The sequence below is a fragment of the Myotis lucifugus genome, unplaced genomic scaffold (genome assembly GCF_000147115.1).
Source record: "Myotis lucifugus unplaced genomic scaffold, Myoluc2.0 scaffold_69, whole genome shotgun sequence".
NCBI classification, from domain to species: domain Eukaryota; kingdom Metazoa; phylum Chordata; class Mammalia; order Chiroptera; family Vespertilionidae; genus Myotis; species Myotis lucifugus.
This window is the reverse complement of record NW_005871117.1, coordinates 1080445-1097755: the sequence shown is the minus strand read 5'-3', so window position 1 is coordinate 1097755 and position 17311 is coordinate 1080445. Positions and strand designations below refer to the sequence as shown.

Here is a 17311-nt window from a genome sequence, read left to right as displayed (position 1 = left end):
TCAAAACAGACTTCGCTTAAACAACCAATATGGCCACAACAATACAAACCAGCTAGAAATCATTTCTAATGATTACTCTCTCATAAATAAACCCAAAGGGCTACCTCGCCTCTTCAAATTAACATGGGATCTAAATGTTAAGTCATCTGTTCTAAATAGAAAAAAAAATGCCCTTCAGGAACATGGGCCGAGTGAAAAAAGAGCACAAAGGTAATTTACCAGGTGAGTTGTAAGTGAATTCTCAGTCTCTTCTGTTTCTAAAAGAGGATGAGTCAAAACCTAAATAGTAAAGGCCCTTTGGTGAACTATGGTGATTGGTGATTTTACCACCGCTGCAAAGGCAGCAACTAAGAACAGAATATAACATAGACAGAAGAGAAAGGGAGCAGATTCTGCACTGGAACTCCACGTCCAAGTTGAATGGATTTCAACTCTTATGAGTAAGGTGGTTAACATCTCAGTCAATTGGTTTGGTATTCTTTTTGTTTTCTCTTTCTAATCTCTTCTTCCTTTTACACCTTCCTTTCTTGCTTTTTTTTTGGGGGGGGTTCTCTTTCACAATGAAGCATGATATATCAAAATTAGACTTATTAATGCAAGTAGTAAAGAGATAGCTAGTGTACTAATGGAAGAAAAAATCAAATAAACAGAGAATATGGAATAAAGTGAGAAGTAAGGCTGATTACTTCCTAAAACCCAGATACCCATGTAGAAATAAAAAAATGAAGAAAACGTCAGAAATCCAATATTCATGAGCCTCTAACTACATATTGGAAATTGGAGATACGGGTTAGAGGTGGGGGGATTGACCAAAACTGAACCTTGAGCCAAGAAAAAAAACAGGCAGGAATGAGATTGCAAAGAAAACCCTAGGAACACACAGAAACATCTACCCAATGTGTTCCAGGAGGATTTGAATTTTGAAATTTGTATTTTGAGCCTAAAGAGACTCCAAAGTTAAAGAATGAACCTAACTGCTAGGAAGTACACACTGCCCTCAGGAGTACCGCCTGGGAGAGGCAGCAAGGAGGACCGTCGTGATAGCTCAGGGCAAGTTGTCCCCAAAGGCTGGGTCCCCTGCTCCCACTCCTGACTCGGACCCTGTTCCCTCAGCTCTGAAAGGGACATTAGAGTCATCGAGACAAATCACTCTCATTTACCGAGAGGTCACTGAGACTCAGAGAGTTCAAGGACATTGTCTTAGCACATAGCTAGGTATTTGCAGATGTAGCTCTAGAATCCTCCATTAAACCATTAGTAGGAAAGTTGGACTCTCACCTTTTCACATGAAAATATGCCCAATTTTCTTATGCTTTTTCACTTCCCCCCTTTCCACTCCTAAACAAACAGTTTGAATTCCCAGTTAATTTCAAGCCTTCAATTACATTTGTACAAAGTACATCATTAGATGTCCCAACCTTTCGAAGGAAAGAGGTCTAAGTGTTCCCCCAACAGGCCTTAGTCACAATCACTTTTATTTAAGATGTTTTATATTGGTTCAAGGTGATGTTTTAACATATAAAATTTCTCAGGCGGAAGTGAAAGCATTCTTAGAAAGAAAGATGATGAAGGTGACGATGCCTTTATAAGTAGGTGCTTTCTGTTTTTTAATAGCCTGTTGGTGAGTCTTTGATTCCCAAAGCATCCAAGAATCTGTAGTTTGGTAAAACAGCGTTTCTGAACCTCAACCTGGGATGGCAGATCAGACAGAGCCTTATGACACTGACTGTACCAATGATGACCATCATCGCTCTATACTGAATTTATCCAGGAAGATGAGTTTGTCCTGGTGGGTGGAATGAGCACGCCCTCAGGGCCCGAGAGCTGAACGAACAGAAACAAACCCGGAAGCTCTGGCCTTCTGGGAGTCCTTCAGTGACCTTACAGTCTTGCTTCTGTTTTCATTTCACTGCCAGCCTACCAGGAAGCAGGTTTTGTCTAAGGAGCGACCAACCAATCATTTTGCACACCTTCTTAAACACACGCCTGCTTTTATTTTCCGGCCAATTCATTATTACAAAGGCAAACAGCATGAGCTTCCTGCTCCACCTTAGAAGAAAATGGATTCCCAATAATTAGTGTTTGGGGGTGGGGGGGTACCCTTTGCTATAGAAAACCATCTTAGCTTTTTACTAAAAAAGAAAAACAAAATTCAGATTCCAGTCTCCAGCAATGATGGGCAGGGAATTTACTGCTTTCAGACTGACTGGTGTGGCCAGAGGAGGAGGAGAGGGCAGCGGGCAGGGGACTCGGTGGCCTAAGTTCCTTTAAGGTCATTGAGGTGGCCACCATCACCCCCTGGAAGGAGACCAAACAGGACAAATTCAGAAATGATTGTCAGGAACACGAGTGGGGAAGAGTCCACCGGGGTTCATGAAGGAAAGAAGAGCGTGGCTTGGTGTGCATGTGCTAAGGAGAGCCCAATGCAAAATCATATGTAAAAGTAGGCCCGGCTCCCAGGGAAGCTGTCAAAACCCAGCCAGAGACCCGCCCACAGTGGAAACCAGGAGATGCCTAGAAGCCTGAATAGAGACTGTTGACGTCATTGTAGTCTGCTGAGGAGGCTAGTGATTGGTTATAAGTAGTTTTTAAACAACCCAATTGGACGTACATTATATTCACAATACTTTTATAGAGCTAATGCTACAGAATGTGACGACACAGTCTGACAAGTCACTTCAGGACGGCGCCGACAAGCACGAGGACGTTGGCTCCGCAGGGAGTGGACAGAGGCGGAAGCTCATTTTGCCTACGTTGTAATTGGAGGACTTAGTGGGCATATGTTTCCATGGTGATTGCATGGCTTGCCTCTGATCGGATTTGCACTAACGTACTAGGTACCACAGGGTCATGGCCTAAAGAATTAATGGAATAGATATTATGGGACTTTGGGGGATATTTTGGTAAGTTTGGTTTCTTCAAGTGTCCACAGTTTACATTTTTAAGGAAATAAAAATTACTGTCACATCCATGCTTCTCCAGAGACCCTGCTGACTGTATCAAAAATGGATAATCCTGTAATTAAAAGACTTGCTCAATCATTTGAAATACAGCAGCTGCCGGGACCACTGTACACTGGCATGCAAGCCACAGCAGGGCTCTGAGACATGGGAACTGTGTCTGGTGGCTAGAACGAATTTTGACCACAGTTTGAAGTGGCTGATACATTTGATTTCATTGCTGGTAAATTTCAAAGGCCTTTCCTAACAGTCTGTTTTAAGTGCATTTGTTGCTTTCCTTTTCTTATTAATTTTTACATTGCTGTAGCAAGTTTGTGGGTTTTGTCTCAGCAACTGAAAGAAAGCCCGAAGAGCTAAAATCTGGCAAAAGTCTTCTCCTTGATTATAGAAAATATCTGGCTTTAAAATAAAAATTCAGTGAAAAGAATGAATGTAGTATCACATCCTATTGTTACACAAAAGGATTCATTAGTGTTTACAAACTTTCAGGCTAAAATCTCTGAGACATGGGGAGTGGGGGAAGCCCCCCAGACCCTTTCATGGTTGAAATCACTTTCGAGGGTGGTTCAGGGCTATGAAGTGAGAAGCATAACAGCTGAGGAGTCCCCACCACTAGGACAATAGGCAGAGCCATGTCTCCTGTGCATCTGGCCCTCAGTGTCCACATCCCAGCGTGCTCGACCCTCTCCGGGTGCTGTCAGTGGCTGGCTGAACCTGACCTGGCAATTGTAGAAAAGCTGCGAGGTCTTCCCTTTAAGTATATGAACGGAGGGATAAGAAATACAGAATGAAAACTAAAACTACAAAAATATGACTTTCAACTGTGAAAATAAATGTGTCCATTTATTAAGAGCTGGTGTCAGAGCAGCCAAAATACACACCCATCCTGCCCCCTTTGGTCTTCTTTTTTTGAATTTACTAAAATACATGTTTACATCATTGAACCATTAAAAGTTTTTTTTGAAATAATCCACTTCCTTTCGTTATAATTAATTGTGGTGGTGACCATCATTCTCCCCAAAGAAAAAGAGAGAAAGAAGAGAAATACGCATTAAGGAGTCTGGCCACATATTCACTTTGATTTTGCATTGTATAGATCTAGGGAAGATATTTGACAATGAAAAAAAAAAGAAAAAAATATATTTTTTTTCTAATAAATAAAAATAATTTAAAATGCTAGAGGCTATACATGACTATTTTAGTATATTCATTTATAAATGAAATCATTTTCTTCTCCAAAATACATGGAAGCAATATTCAAGGCAAACAAAGAGAAAGATCTGTCTACTTTATCTTTCTTGCAAATCTCACTTATCCTAAGGTTTCCACCAGTGATTCAGTGTGTAAGAGGAAGAAAAGTCACATCACCATTTATGAAGTTTGTCAGGCTTTAAAAAAATAGTTCTGGTCTCCTGGGAGTCAACATTCATCTTCAACTTCTCTGATTGGTGGAATCAAGCTGCTTGTGGATTTATATTGGTTGATCTGGTTAGCCATGTGGGTACTCATGGGCTTGATTTGAATGTTTCTGGGATAGGCATTATCCGGTTCATCTGTAAACCATTTCTTTTCTGCTAAAGGGCAAAATGGATAGAGAACAAGAAGGAGAAATGAGAAGCTTAATTAGTTCTAGGGTAAAGCTTTTGGAAAGTTCATAGAAAAATGCAAAAAGGCAATAGATAGAAGCTGACAATGAAGTCATTGCTAAGAGAAACAGTGCAATGTAGGGAGAACCCCAGAACCTGAAACATACCTCTGTTGTCATAACAAGTGATGACCAAGGGGCCATGAGGACTTGAGGCACCAGGGGGGACCTCAGAGAATACAGAAGGGTTGGAAAACAAATGCTGGTCATGTTCTCTGGGGTTCCTTTAGTGGCCGGAAAAGCTTTGGTGGGAAGAAGATGCTAAATATATCAAATACTGGTTATAGTCATTGTACCAGAGGAGAGATTTGGGCGTCCATCGATCTGAGTGGAACGTAAGGGCACTGTCTCTGCCCCAGAGTGAGTGATGTAGAATATCACACAGGGTCTCGGTCTCCCAGCCTGCACTTAGCTTTGCTTGTAAAACGCATACTTCAAGTTGTATGTCAACTGTTCCCTTCTTCTATTTTGTTTGCAAGCCAGTTTTGAGGGTCTTAAATTAAACCCGCAGATTTTGCTGGCCAATGAGATTAAAAAGTAGAATAGCCACCAATGTTTTTAGAGGATTTTGAAATTTCAAGAAAGAAAACTCGGTGTTGGTATAAAGTTATGAAAAGAATTCCTAGTGGCACTGTCTGAACTGACTATAATAACCCAAGCTGTTGACAAGGGGGCTCAAGGAAGACTTGGCATTTCATTGCCACCCTGGATGCAGAGATGGCGGAGGAAGGATGCTGAGTCGGCGCGTTCAGGCCCTGGCTGAGACGCAGTGACCTGGCATCCTCTTAGCAATCCAAATGCTAGTTTCCAAGACGTAGCCCTCACCCCGCCTCTTTCTAGGATTGAAATTTTCTGGGAAAAGAGGCCATGTGTATAGGTACGAAGGGACTGGGCAAATAGGACAGTCTAACTTGGGAATCATATGCCTCCTTTTAGTGGCTTAGGATAAGAAAAGAAAAAGGGAGAAGCTTCAGCACACCCACTGCTGTAGAGACAGTAACCTCTCTGGCCGCCTTTTCTGCCTCTCAGAGCAATTCATAGCTGCCTTGTCGGTGGTCCTAAGCTGACATGTTAACAAAAATTGCTCACCTGGCGTGACAGAGGGGTATGTGTGTGTGTGGAGCGCATGTGTGTCCAGCATCTATGGTTAGCTGATGGCCACTTGGCTTGTTTCTCCTTGGTCTATACTTTGTCTCGCACTGTCAAGTACCCCAAGCCCTCAATGTCAACACGACAGCTGGAAGTGGGGGGTACTTTGGTGAAAGCTTACTCACTGTCCTTTGTTCAGCAGCTCGCTTTACCCCCCAGAAAACTTCCTGCCTTGTGGATCCTTCTCCCTGACCCCCCTCTCTCCTGCTCCGGCTCTCTCACCTATTATAATTAAGTTCACTTTGATTTGAACAGATTGGACGATAGGAATTCATAATGCTACATCCTCACAGCGAAGCTAACTGATTAAGTGCTTTAAATTATTCCCCCTGACAGAATGATAAAGTTACAATCTGTTCTGAGATGATCTACAGCTTGCCAGACTCCTACAGCTTCTTTCTACATTCATTTATCTTTTTGTCAAGCGGAGCTTTTTTTTTTTCTTTCTTTCTTCCTGAGCTTCAATTCCATAGATCTTTTAAAGTCATCAGCACATCTGAATTATTAATGAGGCTTTCGAGGCAAGGTTCCTGATGGGCTGGTTTAAAAAGGTTGTATAGAAACCCGGGACTGTGTACACATCAAAATAATTTCAGCTCCATTTAAAAAACCATTTAGTTCAAGTGTGACATAGATGAACCATTATGCATTTGTGGAAACCAATTTTTTGTGATCTACGATTAAACTAACCTTTCAGAGAGGAGTAAAGTGTGATGGTTATCATGTTTTAAAAGCATTGCCAGGCCGCTGAAACAATTTCAAACTATGACTTTTTCCAGCGGTTTATGTGTAAAGATGATGTTAGAAGCGCCGTCTGCCTGGGCCTCCCTTGGTGTTGGCCTGGCCACCATGTGGACTAGTTTGGCAAAGGGATTTAGTGCTAGGTTGCTCATGCCAGGTTGGAAGGGAGAGTGAACTCTGCACGAGAAAACGAGTAGGTCTTTTGGGTGAAAGACCTAAGACAGCTGCAATTTGCTGAAATTTTTACAGCTGCTGCCGACAATAATTGTTCAGAATTTAGTCTTTACAGTTCAATTCAAAGTTGGCATTTTGACCTTTCATGGCAGCGAGAATATCAATTTCCTTCTGCTGCCTGTAAGAGAGAATTATTTCCTTCATGTAATCTGCTTCCTCCTTCCTTTTAAATTTCTTGCCCTAGGAACATTCTCAGCAGAGTAGCCCCTGTGTTTCGACCATTCGGCTTTGACACAAGGAGTTGTGTTAACGCCCGTCCAGGAAGGAAGCTGAGGTCTCCTTGTGCCTGAGACACAGGCTTTTCAATTTGGGTGGAGACTTGGTGAGCTAGGATGTAGAGGAAGTGGAAACATGTGCATGCTCTGAGCATTGTACTGGACTGTCTGGGGCGGGGGCATTGCATGAGCAGCTTCTCCCAAAGGGCTCAGGGCCACACACGCTTGATCACCAGCCTTTCTGCTTCAATGGAGAGAGTTTCAAGTATGACAACGACACCCTGGTTTAGTGAATCTCGCCTTCCCCAAAAGAAGCTGTGGCAATGGGTGGCTACAAAATTGGCCACAAGGAAGGGTGTTCAGGGAAGAAATTCAAAGCGTGCTGAAGTAGGGGTCTAGGATAAATTCAAATCCCTGAGTGTATCTCCTGTCCTTGCCTCGGCCCACATGCCAGAGAGATTTCTGGGAACTTTATTTCATCCCTAAGATGAGAAGGGCAGTAGGTCTGACTGAGAGGGCCTCCTCGCTGCCAGAGAAGAACAGCCCCACTTGTTAATCAGCTTTCTGAGGATGAGTGCTGGCGTCCTCACTGTACACAGGTGACCTGCTGGAGTTAGGACGGGAGTGGCATTGCACAGTCTGTGGCAAGTGGCCTAGTAGAACAAGATGAAACCTGGAAGCAACTGCAGAGAGATGCTGGTAAAAGAGCTACACTGCCATTGGCAGATGCCCCCTCTCCAGACCAGCCATGCCATGAGCATCAGCATGGACAAGCACTGCGGTGTAGGCCAAGGAGATGGCATGGGGCGGTAGGTTAAGCTCAGATGGACCTGGCTCTCTCACATCCTAGTTGCATGGCTCTGAGCAAGTTATTAGAAAATGTATCTTAGCTTTAGTTTCTCTTCTGTGAAATGGGACCTACTATAGGATTGGCCTACTGTTGTGGCTTGGATAAAAGGGGCTGGGGTCCATGAATCACTCACTACAAGTCCAGATACAAGGTAAGTCAATGTGAGCTGTTAAGACTATTAGCAATTATTAGTAACATTAGCAAGGCATTATACCATAGTAGCACAGTTGATAGACTTAAGTTTTACATTCCACTCTGCCGCTTCCTAGTTAGGTGACAATGACTAAATCTATCTCTCAGATTCTGCATCTTTCACACAAGGATACCAACAGCATCTACATCTCTGCTGCATAAAGATGGGAAGTATCCTTCAGTATGACTGCAAATGAGCTGGGAGTAGAGAACTGAGGTATATAAGTTGGGGGAGTGGGGGTATGACCTGAAGAATGAGGATTGCGGCAATAGAGACAACAGAGGAGGGTTTGGTTGGGTATCTTCATGTGGAAGGTGAGGAGCAGGGGTGACCTGTCTGGGGAGGTCAGGGCTCCTACCCTCCTCTGGTACCTGCCTCTTTGAAATATTGGCTTTCGCTCCACAGGCACCCCACCCCACCTGCAAATCATCTCCATCTTCCCCTGCTACTTTCATCACTGACACGGAAGGGTCCAGCATAAGGGTCAGCATTTCCTCCAGCCACCAGAATATTAGGCCACGGTGGGGAAGGCCCCCCCGATCTGGGCTGACATTACTGCGGGGGACCCAGAAGCAGAGAGACAGGCTGCACTGTGAAAATTGAGTCTCTTTGCTGGCTCCGTGGGTTGTCAGCGCTGTGGGATTTAGCCTTTTCACATAACTACTCCCCAGAGGAGAATGCATTAAAGGGGAGACGATGATACAGGGAAGGCATTTGGAATAATTGCCCCTCTTCTCGCCGTGTCACAAGCTGAGGCTTAGAGAGAAAGGGATTGAAAGAAAAAAGATTCCATTTGGATAGACATAGCAGTTGAGGACAGTGAGAGCTAACAAGGAGTGCAGCCTTCGAAGGCGATGCTGTGTGGTTTCACATCGCCCGTTTCTGAGGGGCGGTCTGGTATTCACCCTCTGTCCTACAGACCCCCGGGGCCCCGGGGACTCCACCCACACACAGTCTCCTTTCCTCTCCACGGGCAGAGTGTGGCTATTTTATAGAAATGAAAGTCATTTTGTACCAGCACCAGAGCAATTTGTTTATGAAAACGATCTCACTTCTCTGCAATTGTCCACTAGGACTGCATCTGCCTCCTCTTCCTGAAAATCTAATGCTGCCATGGGCCGGGCAGAGCAAACTGCCCCCTCCTGGCCCTCAACACCCGAGGGCGGAATTCACACTCTTCCCTTTCAGGTGGCAGGTGGCTGAGATAATCCCTCTCACTTCCCCAAGGAATGAATGTGCAGCCTCCTGGTGGGAGACAGGCAACCAGGTTAGTGACAGGTGCCCACAGCTACTTCTTTATCATGTTTTGACAAAGCAGGATGGGCGGCAAGGAGCTGGCTGAGACATTGATTTTACCGTCTGGACTTCCACAGGCCCTGAGTTTCTGTGCTCTTCTCTTTCTCCTCCAGGAGCCTGTTGCTATAGGAACCGGGCAGGTTGATTTAATTGTCTCTATTGGGATGCAGACACCTTTAGGCTTTTCCCATGCTGAAGAAGAGCCAGGCAAAAGGTTTTCCTGGTCACCTGGGAGCTTGGCTACGCTGGCAGAAGACACAGTCCATCTCCACTCACTGAGCTCGCAGGACTGTTCCCCTTTCTCAGGCACTGGGTACCCAGCCCGAGAAAGTGCCAACAGCACAGCAGCATCCTGAGGGCACCTACAGGCATCTGCTGTGTTTTTAAAGATAAGCCAATGGGGTAGAGATGGTTTATAAAATAATGAAAGATAGAAAAATGTCTAAGGTCAGTGTATTTCAAAGTATATAATGAGCACCTATTGTGCGTTAAGTTCTGGGGCACAATCTTTAGGATTTATAATAGACTTTGAGACTTTTCTGGGCTGTGGTATAAATCTAAATATACACACAGGGTCCAGCTTTCTCTTTAGCCATTTGAACTGGCTTCAGGAAGGACCCCGAGTAGCAACCATTAGGGATGCTGATGATTTCATTATCATCCGAGTTTTGAGGTGGTGGAGGCCTCCTGGTCTACCCACTCACTTACTTTTAAGGTTTACCCCTTTGGAAGCCTAAAGCAAATTGGCCTGAATGGCTTACAAATTGCTTCCCTTCTAGAATGGAGCAGATAATTGACCTTCTACCTGTTGCTCTGTTTAAATGCACATATGTTCTATTCAAATAACTGTTTCACTTTTTACCCTTACCTACTGGATTCTTTTTGGGGGGGAGAGGGGGGAAAGGAGAGACATCAAACTTGTATGCCTCCTCCCTAAGAGAATCTGAAGGAGGAATGGAAGTTTGGGGTCACACAGAAAACAATGGAAGAGACTCTTTGTCCTATGGAGGAAAGTATAGTATGGCCATTTTGGCTAATAAAATAGAAGGAATAATAATAATACCTTTTTCATCACTGAATATAGTCATTACCCAAGTATAGTCAACTCTCAATTGTGTGCCCAAGTCCAGGGAAAACCCCCAATGTCATCTCACGTCACAGTCTGGTTCCACTCCATTCCCGTCACAATATCATCTCATCAGAGCTGCTAACAGATTGCATATAAAAGGCATTTTAGATCTACTTCTCTCTATCTGCCCAATCTCTGGTTGGAAATTAACAAATGTCTGAAAGGCAGGTGGCAGGAGAGACCTAGGTAATAACGGAATCGTTAGCCCCCAGATAACTTGGGGTGAGCTACTGAGTTGCTATGTACAGGTGAACAGTTTTAATTTTGGGGTCACACTGATCAAACATAAAGGAGACCAATGCTTTTGCCATCAATAACCCTCCTGGTTTCAATCGGAAGGAGGATGAAATATTACCCGAGAAGCAGTTTTGCCAAATGGAGCACTGCAGATATTTTCCAGAAAAGTTTATCACCTGGCATCATCACTCGATTTAGTAGGTCTTGCCAAGATAAACACAGAGATGTGGACAGACTGATGGGGGGCTGGGTTGGGGTGGTGGTAATGGGGGGGGAGAGGAGTGGAGGAAGCTGGGTTTCTTGATGGGAAAATGCTTTTGAACTTGGAGCAAGGTACCAAGGTGGGCAGGGAGGCCACGTGCAGATTTAAAGGCAAGCCAGATGGAGAGAAGTTCCCCCCAAATTACCCAACCCCAAACCCAAGAACACCAAAACAAACTCTAAAGGGTCTAGCAGTAGCAGCAGCACAGCCTCATTGCGCTGAGCAATTTAGAAAGTGGAGGGAGGAAGAGGAGGAGGGAGGGGGAAGGAGGGGAAATGGGAGGGGGGGGGAAGCAAAACAAAAGAAATAAAACCACAAACAGAACAATATAAATAAAAATAAACAAACCAATAACAGAATAAAATTTATAACTCCTTTTTTTTTAATTTCACAAAAGTTTTCACAAGGACAACGGTATAGAAGAAAACCCCCAGCAGTGGCTAGGTCATGCAGAACCATTAATTGTCATACCTTGGCCCATTCTATTCATCCTTGTTGCACTTTAGAGAGAGAAGTAAGCTATGTGAGTTTTACAATGCTTTTAAACTGTCATATTTCCTGTTGAGCACTTTAACTGGCACATTCTTATAGTTATAAATGTTCTGAGGGCATAACTTTATAACCTCCTTTGCAAAGAAGGCACGAAGAGATCTTCATGATCCCAAACTAGATCATATGTGTGTGTGTGTGTGTGTGTGTGTGTGTATATACATATATATATACATATGCGTATATATGTGTATATAGAGAGAAATATTTATATAGTTATATATAAAAAGATAGGTAGTTATACATAATATATAAATCAATATCTAGGGACAAAAATAATTTGGAAAAAAAACCTTCCACTCATAGGGCCTTTTGATATACATGTATGCAATTATGCCCCACCCCTTCACTGGTCTGGATACTGCACGGCCCTGCCTTTGGTGTGGGGATAGAGGTTCTGACTGAGCCTCACCATTTTGTCAGTAAAAGTGCTTGTCAATTCACACAGCAAGCAAATCTCCAAAACTACCATGCGTGGGGGAACAGGGCATCCAAAATCTAAACCCAAACCATTCACCATAAAAACACCTTTGCAGAGATGGTACAGCTGTGATATGTTCCTCCTCCCCTCCACCCCTATTCTGTTGGATGGGATTTTTTTTTTAAGTAAACATTTTAAATATGTATCTACCAGCCCAGGGCTAGCCCATCTGTATAAGACTTCGGTTAAGGTGGAGTGGGCCGGTTTTTAACAACTACTGCACTGCCTAAAGCGTGATTTGCATGCATAAAACATCTGACAACTGTATACTGAAAAGAGGGTCTTTTTCTACCTTTCCTCTCATGCTTACTAACTGACAAAAAGAAAGAAAGAAAACAAAAGAAAAAAAAATTATACCAAAATGTGTTTGGCTCACTGTTGTACTCTCCTCCTCCTCCCCAGCTCAAAATGACAAGGAGCAGTTTTCTATGACTGCCCTTCGCCGGCCTATGTGAATTGGCTACGATTAAGAAATTGATGAGGAGGAATTTTTCCCACCAGCTTTCGGCTGTGGGACAGCCAGCGTCAAGCAGCTGTACCAACAGTTTAAGGTGGTAGCTGGCTTTTGTCTCTGTTGAGTCAACTGTGGCTTGATCCTCCTACATTCCGATTTATTTAGCATGTTGGCTCCTAAGAAACAATGATCTGCTGCTGGCTTTATCTTCCTCTCTCGGCACCATGGCCCCAGCCCTCGCTCCTACCAGGCATGGGGGCCCTAGCTAATCAAACAGAGGGGAGTAAAAAGGTCCCCTGAGAATGTGTGGAAAAATACTTGCTCTTTCCGGAGCATTATTTATTCTGTACATAAGGTAAGTAATTCACCTTTTAAAAGATGTAAAAGTCCCAGGAAGGCAGTTTTTAATGACTTACATCTGATATTTATGATACATATGGCTTTTCATCCCAAATGTCAAAAGTGAAAGGAAAAAAATAGCTATTCATATGGCAGCGTAAGGAGACAGAATAACAATTTAATATGCAATCAAACCTCTTTGCACTTAAATTAAATGACTAGAATTTGATAGATCCACAAATGGAATACGATTCTTTCCTCCACTGTGAGGGTAGAAATGTTCATCTGAACTCCCCAAGGAAGCCAGCTCTGGGACTGAAGCCCTGGGTTAGCAGCTAAAAAACCTCAGATGTGCTCTTGCAACAAGCAGAGACTTAACCATCTTGTACGCAAATGGGGAACGCTTTTCAAAAGCTTCGTGATCCTTCGGTCCAGAGAGTGGAAACATTCTCTATGTTTTTGTTCCTTTTCGGTTGCTTGTTTCAAATAAACATGTGTGTATATATGACTGTGTATATATAAGAAAGAAAGGAAGGAAGGAAAACAAGAACAAAATCAAAACCCAAAGCACCCTGATAATCCCGATTAAGTCAGAATGAACCTTTCTTCTACATCGACTTCACTAACTAGTTCACTTGCTTTGCCTAAGTGACAGGGATCGCCAGCGCTGCGCTTATCTGCGACCTCGTTCCCGCAGTGAGCTATGCAGGTCTGGAGCATGCCTTTGGGTCACTGTCCCCCTATTATCGTAAATAACTTTTGGTCCTTCTGCTTTGTTGCTGTTGTGCTCAAGGGTTTTATGGTGGTGAAATAAAAATGACAACCACATGCACACTATCATACATATGCAAATATGTGTAAAAAAAGGGGGGACTACAGGCGGAAACGGGGGGAGTTACTGTTGGAAACACCCACTGGGGAAATGAGTGGCAGATACAGTTTCACACACGGTGGCAGTGGATACACATATCAGAGCCGCTCTTCCTGCACGTACTTCTGTTTGTCTCGGGACTCCCGGGACTTGGGCCGGTTCGGTCGGTTTGCTGTGGACGGGATGGAGTGAACGGAGGAGCTCTTCTTGCTGGAGGATTGGGACGAGTGGGAGGAATGGGAGAGGCTGGCCCGGGACTGGCCGGCGTTGTGGTCAAACTGCATTAAGCAGAAGATCAGGTCCGTCGGCACGAGCTCAAACTCGTACGGGGGGTTGGTGATGACATACCTGGCCGGGGAGAACAGAGAGGTCACGGGTGAGGAGGACTGGGCGGAGATTTCACCTGACTCTGCATCAAACAGAACTGCCTGGTTCCTCAGCTCTACCGGACCATCTGGAAGGTGGACTGATGGTTGGTCCAAAGCTTTAAACGTTATCTTCCGAGTTGAACTAAATCTTCCTCTATTTAGCTCAACAGAGGAGACCAGACATGAGTCCTGACATCCCAAGAAGCTGAATCAATGCTGGTAATGGAAAAACCAAACTGTGCTGCCTGTGATCTAAGGGCCCCTGTCAACAATGTCAGGTTTACTTCCCATCCTGAGTAGCCCAAGTGCATGCGAGTGGTTGCATGGACTGCACTGTGTCTTTCATTCTAGAACATTCTGACAGGCCTAGGCACACATCACAGGATCTTTGCTTACCATAATGTAGCATCTCCTTAGTCCTTCTTCACTCTTTATCTTTTAAAAAGCTACTTTGGCTAAAGGAAGAACATAAAACACCTCCTCGCCCATGAGTCAGTCCTGCTTTTACTGCGCTCCGTGGTGTGATCAGGCTTTCTCTGCTTCACACCAGACATGACTTTTAAAAAAATAATCACTGTTTCATTGACAGCCGTGGATCACAAAGTGTGGTCCTCAGGCCAGAGATATCTGCATTACCTGGGAACTTAAAAATGCCACTTCTTAAGCAACTGCACCCCAAACCTACTGAATCAGACACTCTGGGCATGGGGTCCAGCAATTTGTGGATTAGCGAGCTTTGCAGGTGAGTCTCATGCTCACTGAACTTTGAGAACCCACTGGCTACAGCAATCATTCTCAACCCTGGCTATCCACAGCAATCCCTGGGCATTAAACAATGTTATTTTCAGTCCGGACAGGTTAAGTCAGGATAATCTGAGTATTGTTTTTAAAGGCACCCCCAGTGATTCTAATATGCAAGCAAGGTTGAGAAATACTCAACTCTATAGCACTGTTACCTGGGGTATAGGTACACACCCTGATTTTGGTCATTCTAGGATGTCCTTTTAATATGGGGCTGCTACGAATTTATCTTAATGCATATTAGAAAAATATAACTCGCATACACTTTTCTGCTTGTGGTGATAAGTATATAATTTTGTTAAAGTAAATATATAAAAGGGAATGAGTGAGTCAATTAAAAATATACTAAGTAAAAATATAAGCGTCTAAGAGATGACGAAGGAATCATTTACCTTAAATACTAGCAGTATGAAATATCTCTACATTAGGTACCAATAAAATTATTCCAGTGGCTGGAGTTTGGAGGAGACACTCCTATTCAAAAGTTTGTAATTAGGTGGTAGAACTACCCTATAAAGCCTGAATTCTTCCCACAATGTCTTCACACCTGCTATTAGTAATTAAAGAAAAAAGCTTCCGGTAACCTCCAAACTCAGTGCTGGGTCGCATGTGAGCAGAGTGAGTTGCTTGCTGAGAGCATGTATACAGGCCTCTGCCTTCCTCAGGGTGCAGGAGGCTCATTTATGTCTGCATTTCGGTGGGAGAGCAGAGTAGAAGTAGACTTACCTCTTCGTGCACTGGCTGGGGGTGCTGAGGTGAGCATCTCTCAGCCGGTAAATTCCAAAACAAAGCATATTATACGTTTTCAGAGCTTTGCAGAACAGATCACCATAACAACCGCCATCCTGGGAGACAACAGACAACGGAGAGAAGCATCATTTTGATTGGCTTGCACGTAGAGGTCCAGGGGGAACGGGCCTTTTCAGGAATGCTTGTTTTGGTGTCTCCTGAGTTGGAGGGTCTGTGCCAAGGGACTGTGGCTGTAAAAGGCAATGTGGTTAACAGCCTACACCCCAAATCGGTGATTTTTTTGGATGCTGATCATAAGGAGGTTTTCCCTTGCTTCTCTCGAGCTTTCCGCTGTAGCAGCGAGAGCTCTGAGGAGAAGGCACCTCTCCCTCACTTGGAGGGTGTGAAGCTTGAGGGTTGCAGATGCACGTTAGCTGGGGAGAAGAAACCAGCTCAGCAAGTTGGTGATTATGTTTAGCCGCAGCGTGGCTGCAATCACTGTGATCTGACCGTGTCGTCAAAGCCGCTTGAGTGATAATTAAAATCGCTGCAAGAAGAAAAGACCCCACCAGGTACTATGGTGACAGACTCTTCCAGGTAAGGACTGTGTGAAAAGCACAATTTACAGACCTCAGAGACGGCAAGAGTGAAAGGGAAAATGTTTCCCCAGGAGCTGGCGGTCTGCGGGCTGAATAACCGGAATTCACAGTCCTAATCAGTTCACAGTCACCTTCCCGGGGTCTGGAGCCCCATGTGGAATGTTAAAGCACATTCGTTCACTTGGCAAGGCTGGCTTTGGGCAGCCAGGTGGCTTCAGGTTGGTGTTATCATTATAGAAAGGGCACTGAAGAATGACTTCCCTGGCGATAAAGTGACTGCCATTGTCCTCCCTGTCATTGGGATTTCCATGTAGGCATATCAGAGAACACACACAGAGCCCGATTTTACCATTATTTAAAGTCTTGGTCCTTTTAAAATATCAGTAAGTAGGTGATAGTTAAAAGAGCCACTAACTGTGGAAGCTGCCTTTCAATAATGCCCAGTCTAATAGGTCCCTGCCCATAAGCAAACTACTATATGGTGCAAGTCGATATCAGGGTTTCAGAAGAAACGGAGAAAGCGACCCTTTCCTTGAGCGGTACTATTGTTTGTGCAGTGGGTTTATTGGTTCTCAAGACTTGTGGCTCCACCCCTTGAACGCATCCCTGGAGTAGGGCTGGGAATAAGAATTGAGACCGCATACTTCTCCCCGAGGGCTGGCTCTGGTCCCTCTGCAGCAGGGAGGGAGGGGAGGAGAGTGGCTGAGTCCAGCCTCAGATATTAGAAAACCTGCATCTGGAATTAGAGACATTAAAGGGTCCACAGGAGATGCTGTTTGTTTGGCCGGTAGTAGTGGATGCAAATCATCAGTGGTGGGGTTTTGAAATCCACCAGTGCCTGGGCCCTATGCAGACACCAAATCTCAGCAACCTGGTGGCTCAGCATGGCCAGGAGTAGTTTGTAAAAGCTCCTCACGGGCTATTCATGTACAGTTGGGCTTGGTTACGGGGATAGAGCACAGTGGTGGTCGGCCTCTGGGTTAACTGACTGCATGTTGGCATCACCTGCTGTCTTCTGTCTCTTGGTAGGAGATACCTCAGGGGAATGAGTAAGCCACAGGCTCTGAAGCCAGGGTTCCTGATGCAAATTCCTGATGGGGCCAGTCTTCCGTCTCTCCGAGCCTCAGTTTCCTTAGAGTGTCTGATAATAGAACCTACATCTAAGGGCTGCCATGAGAGTCAAAATGAATGATTACATGTAAAGCACAG

At 44.4% G+C, this 17311-nt stretch overlaps 1 protein-coding gene across 9 annotated transcripts in view; it reads right to left on the bottom strand.

Annotated features, from left to right (window-relative positions):
- Positions 1-4147: 4147 nt before the first annotated feature.
- KCNMA1 (potassium calcium-activated channel subfamily M alpha 1) overlaps positions 4148-17311 on the bottom strand; it is a 674818-nt gene continuing 661654 nt past the window's right edge. For 3 of the 9 annotated variants that reach the window (XM_006090192.3, XM_006090208.3, XM_006090213.3), the window contains 3 exons: positions 15501-15619; positions 13729-13953; positions 4148-4534 (listed from right to left, as the gene is read on the bottom strand). In XM_006090192.3, coding sequence (XP_006090254.1) covers positions 4510-4534; positions 13729-13953; positions 15501-15619 — 369 coding nt within the window. In that variant the 3' untranslated portion in view covers positions 4148-4509. Of the gene's footprint in view, positions 4535-11270; positions 13954-15500; positions 15620-17311 lie in introns of those variants that run through there. The other 6 variants (XM_006090185.3, XM_006090197.3, XM_006090207.3 and 3 more) reach the window with 4 other exon arrangements.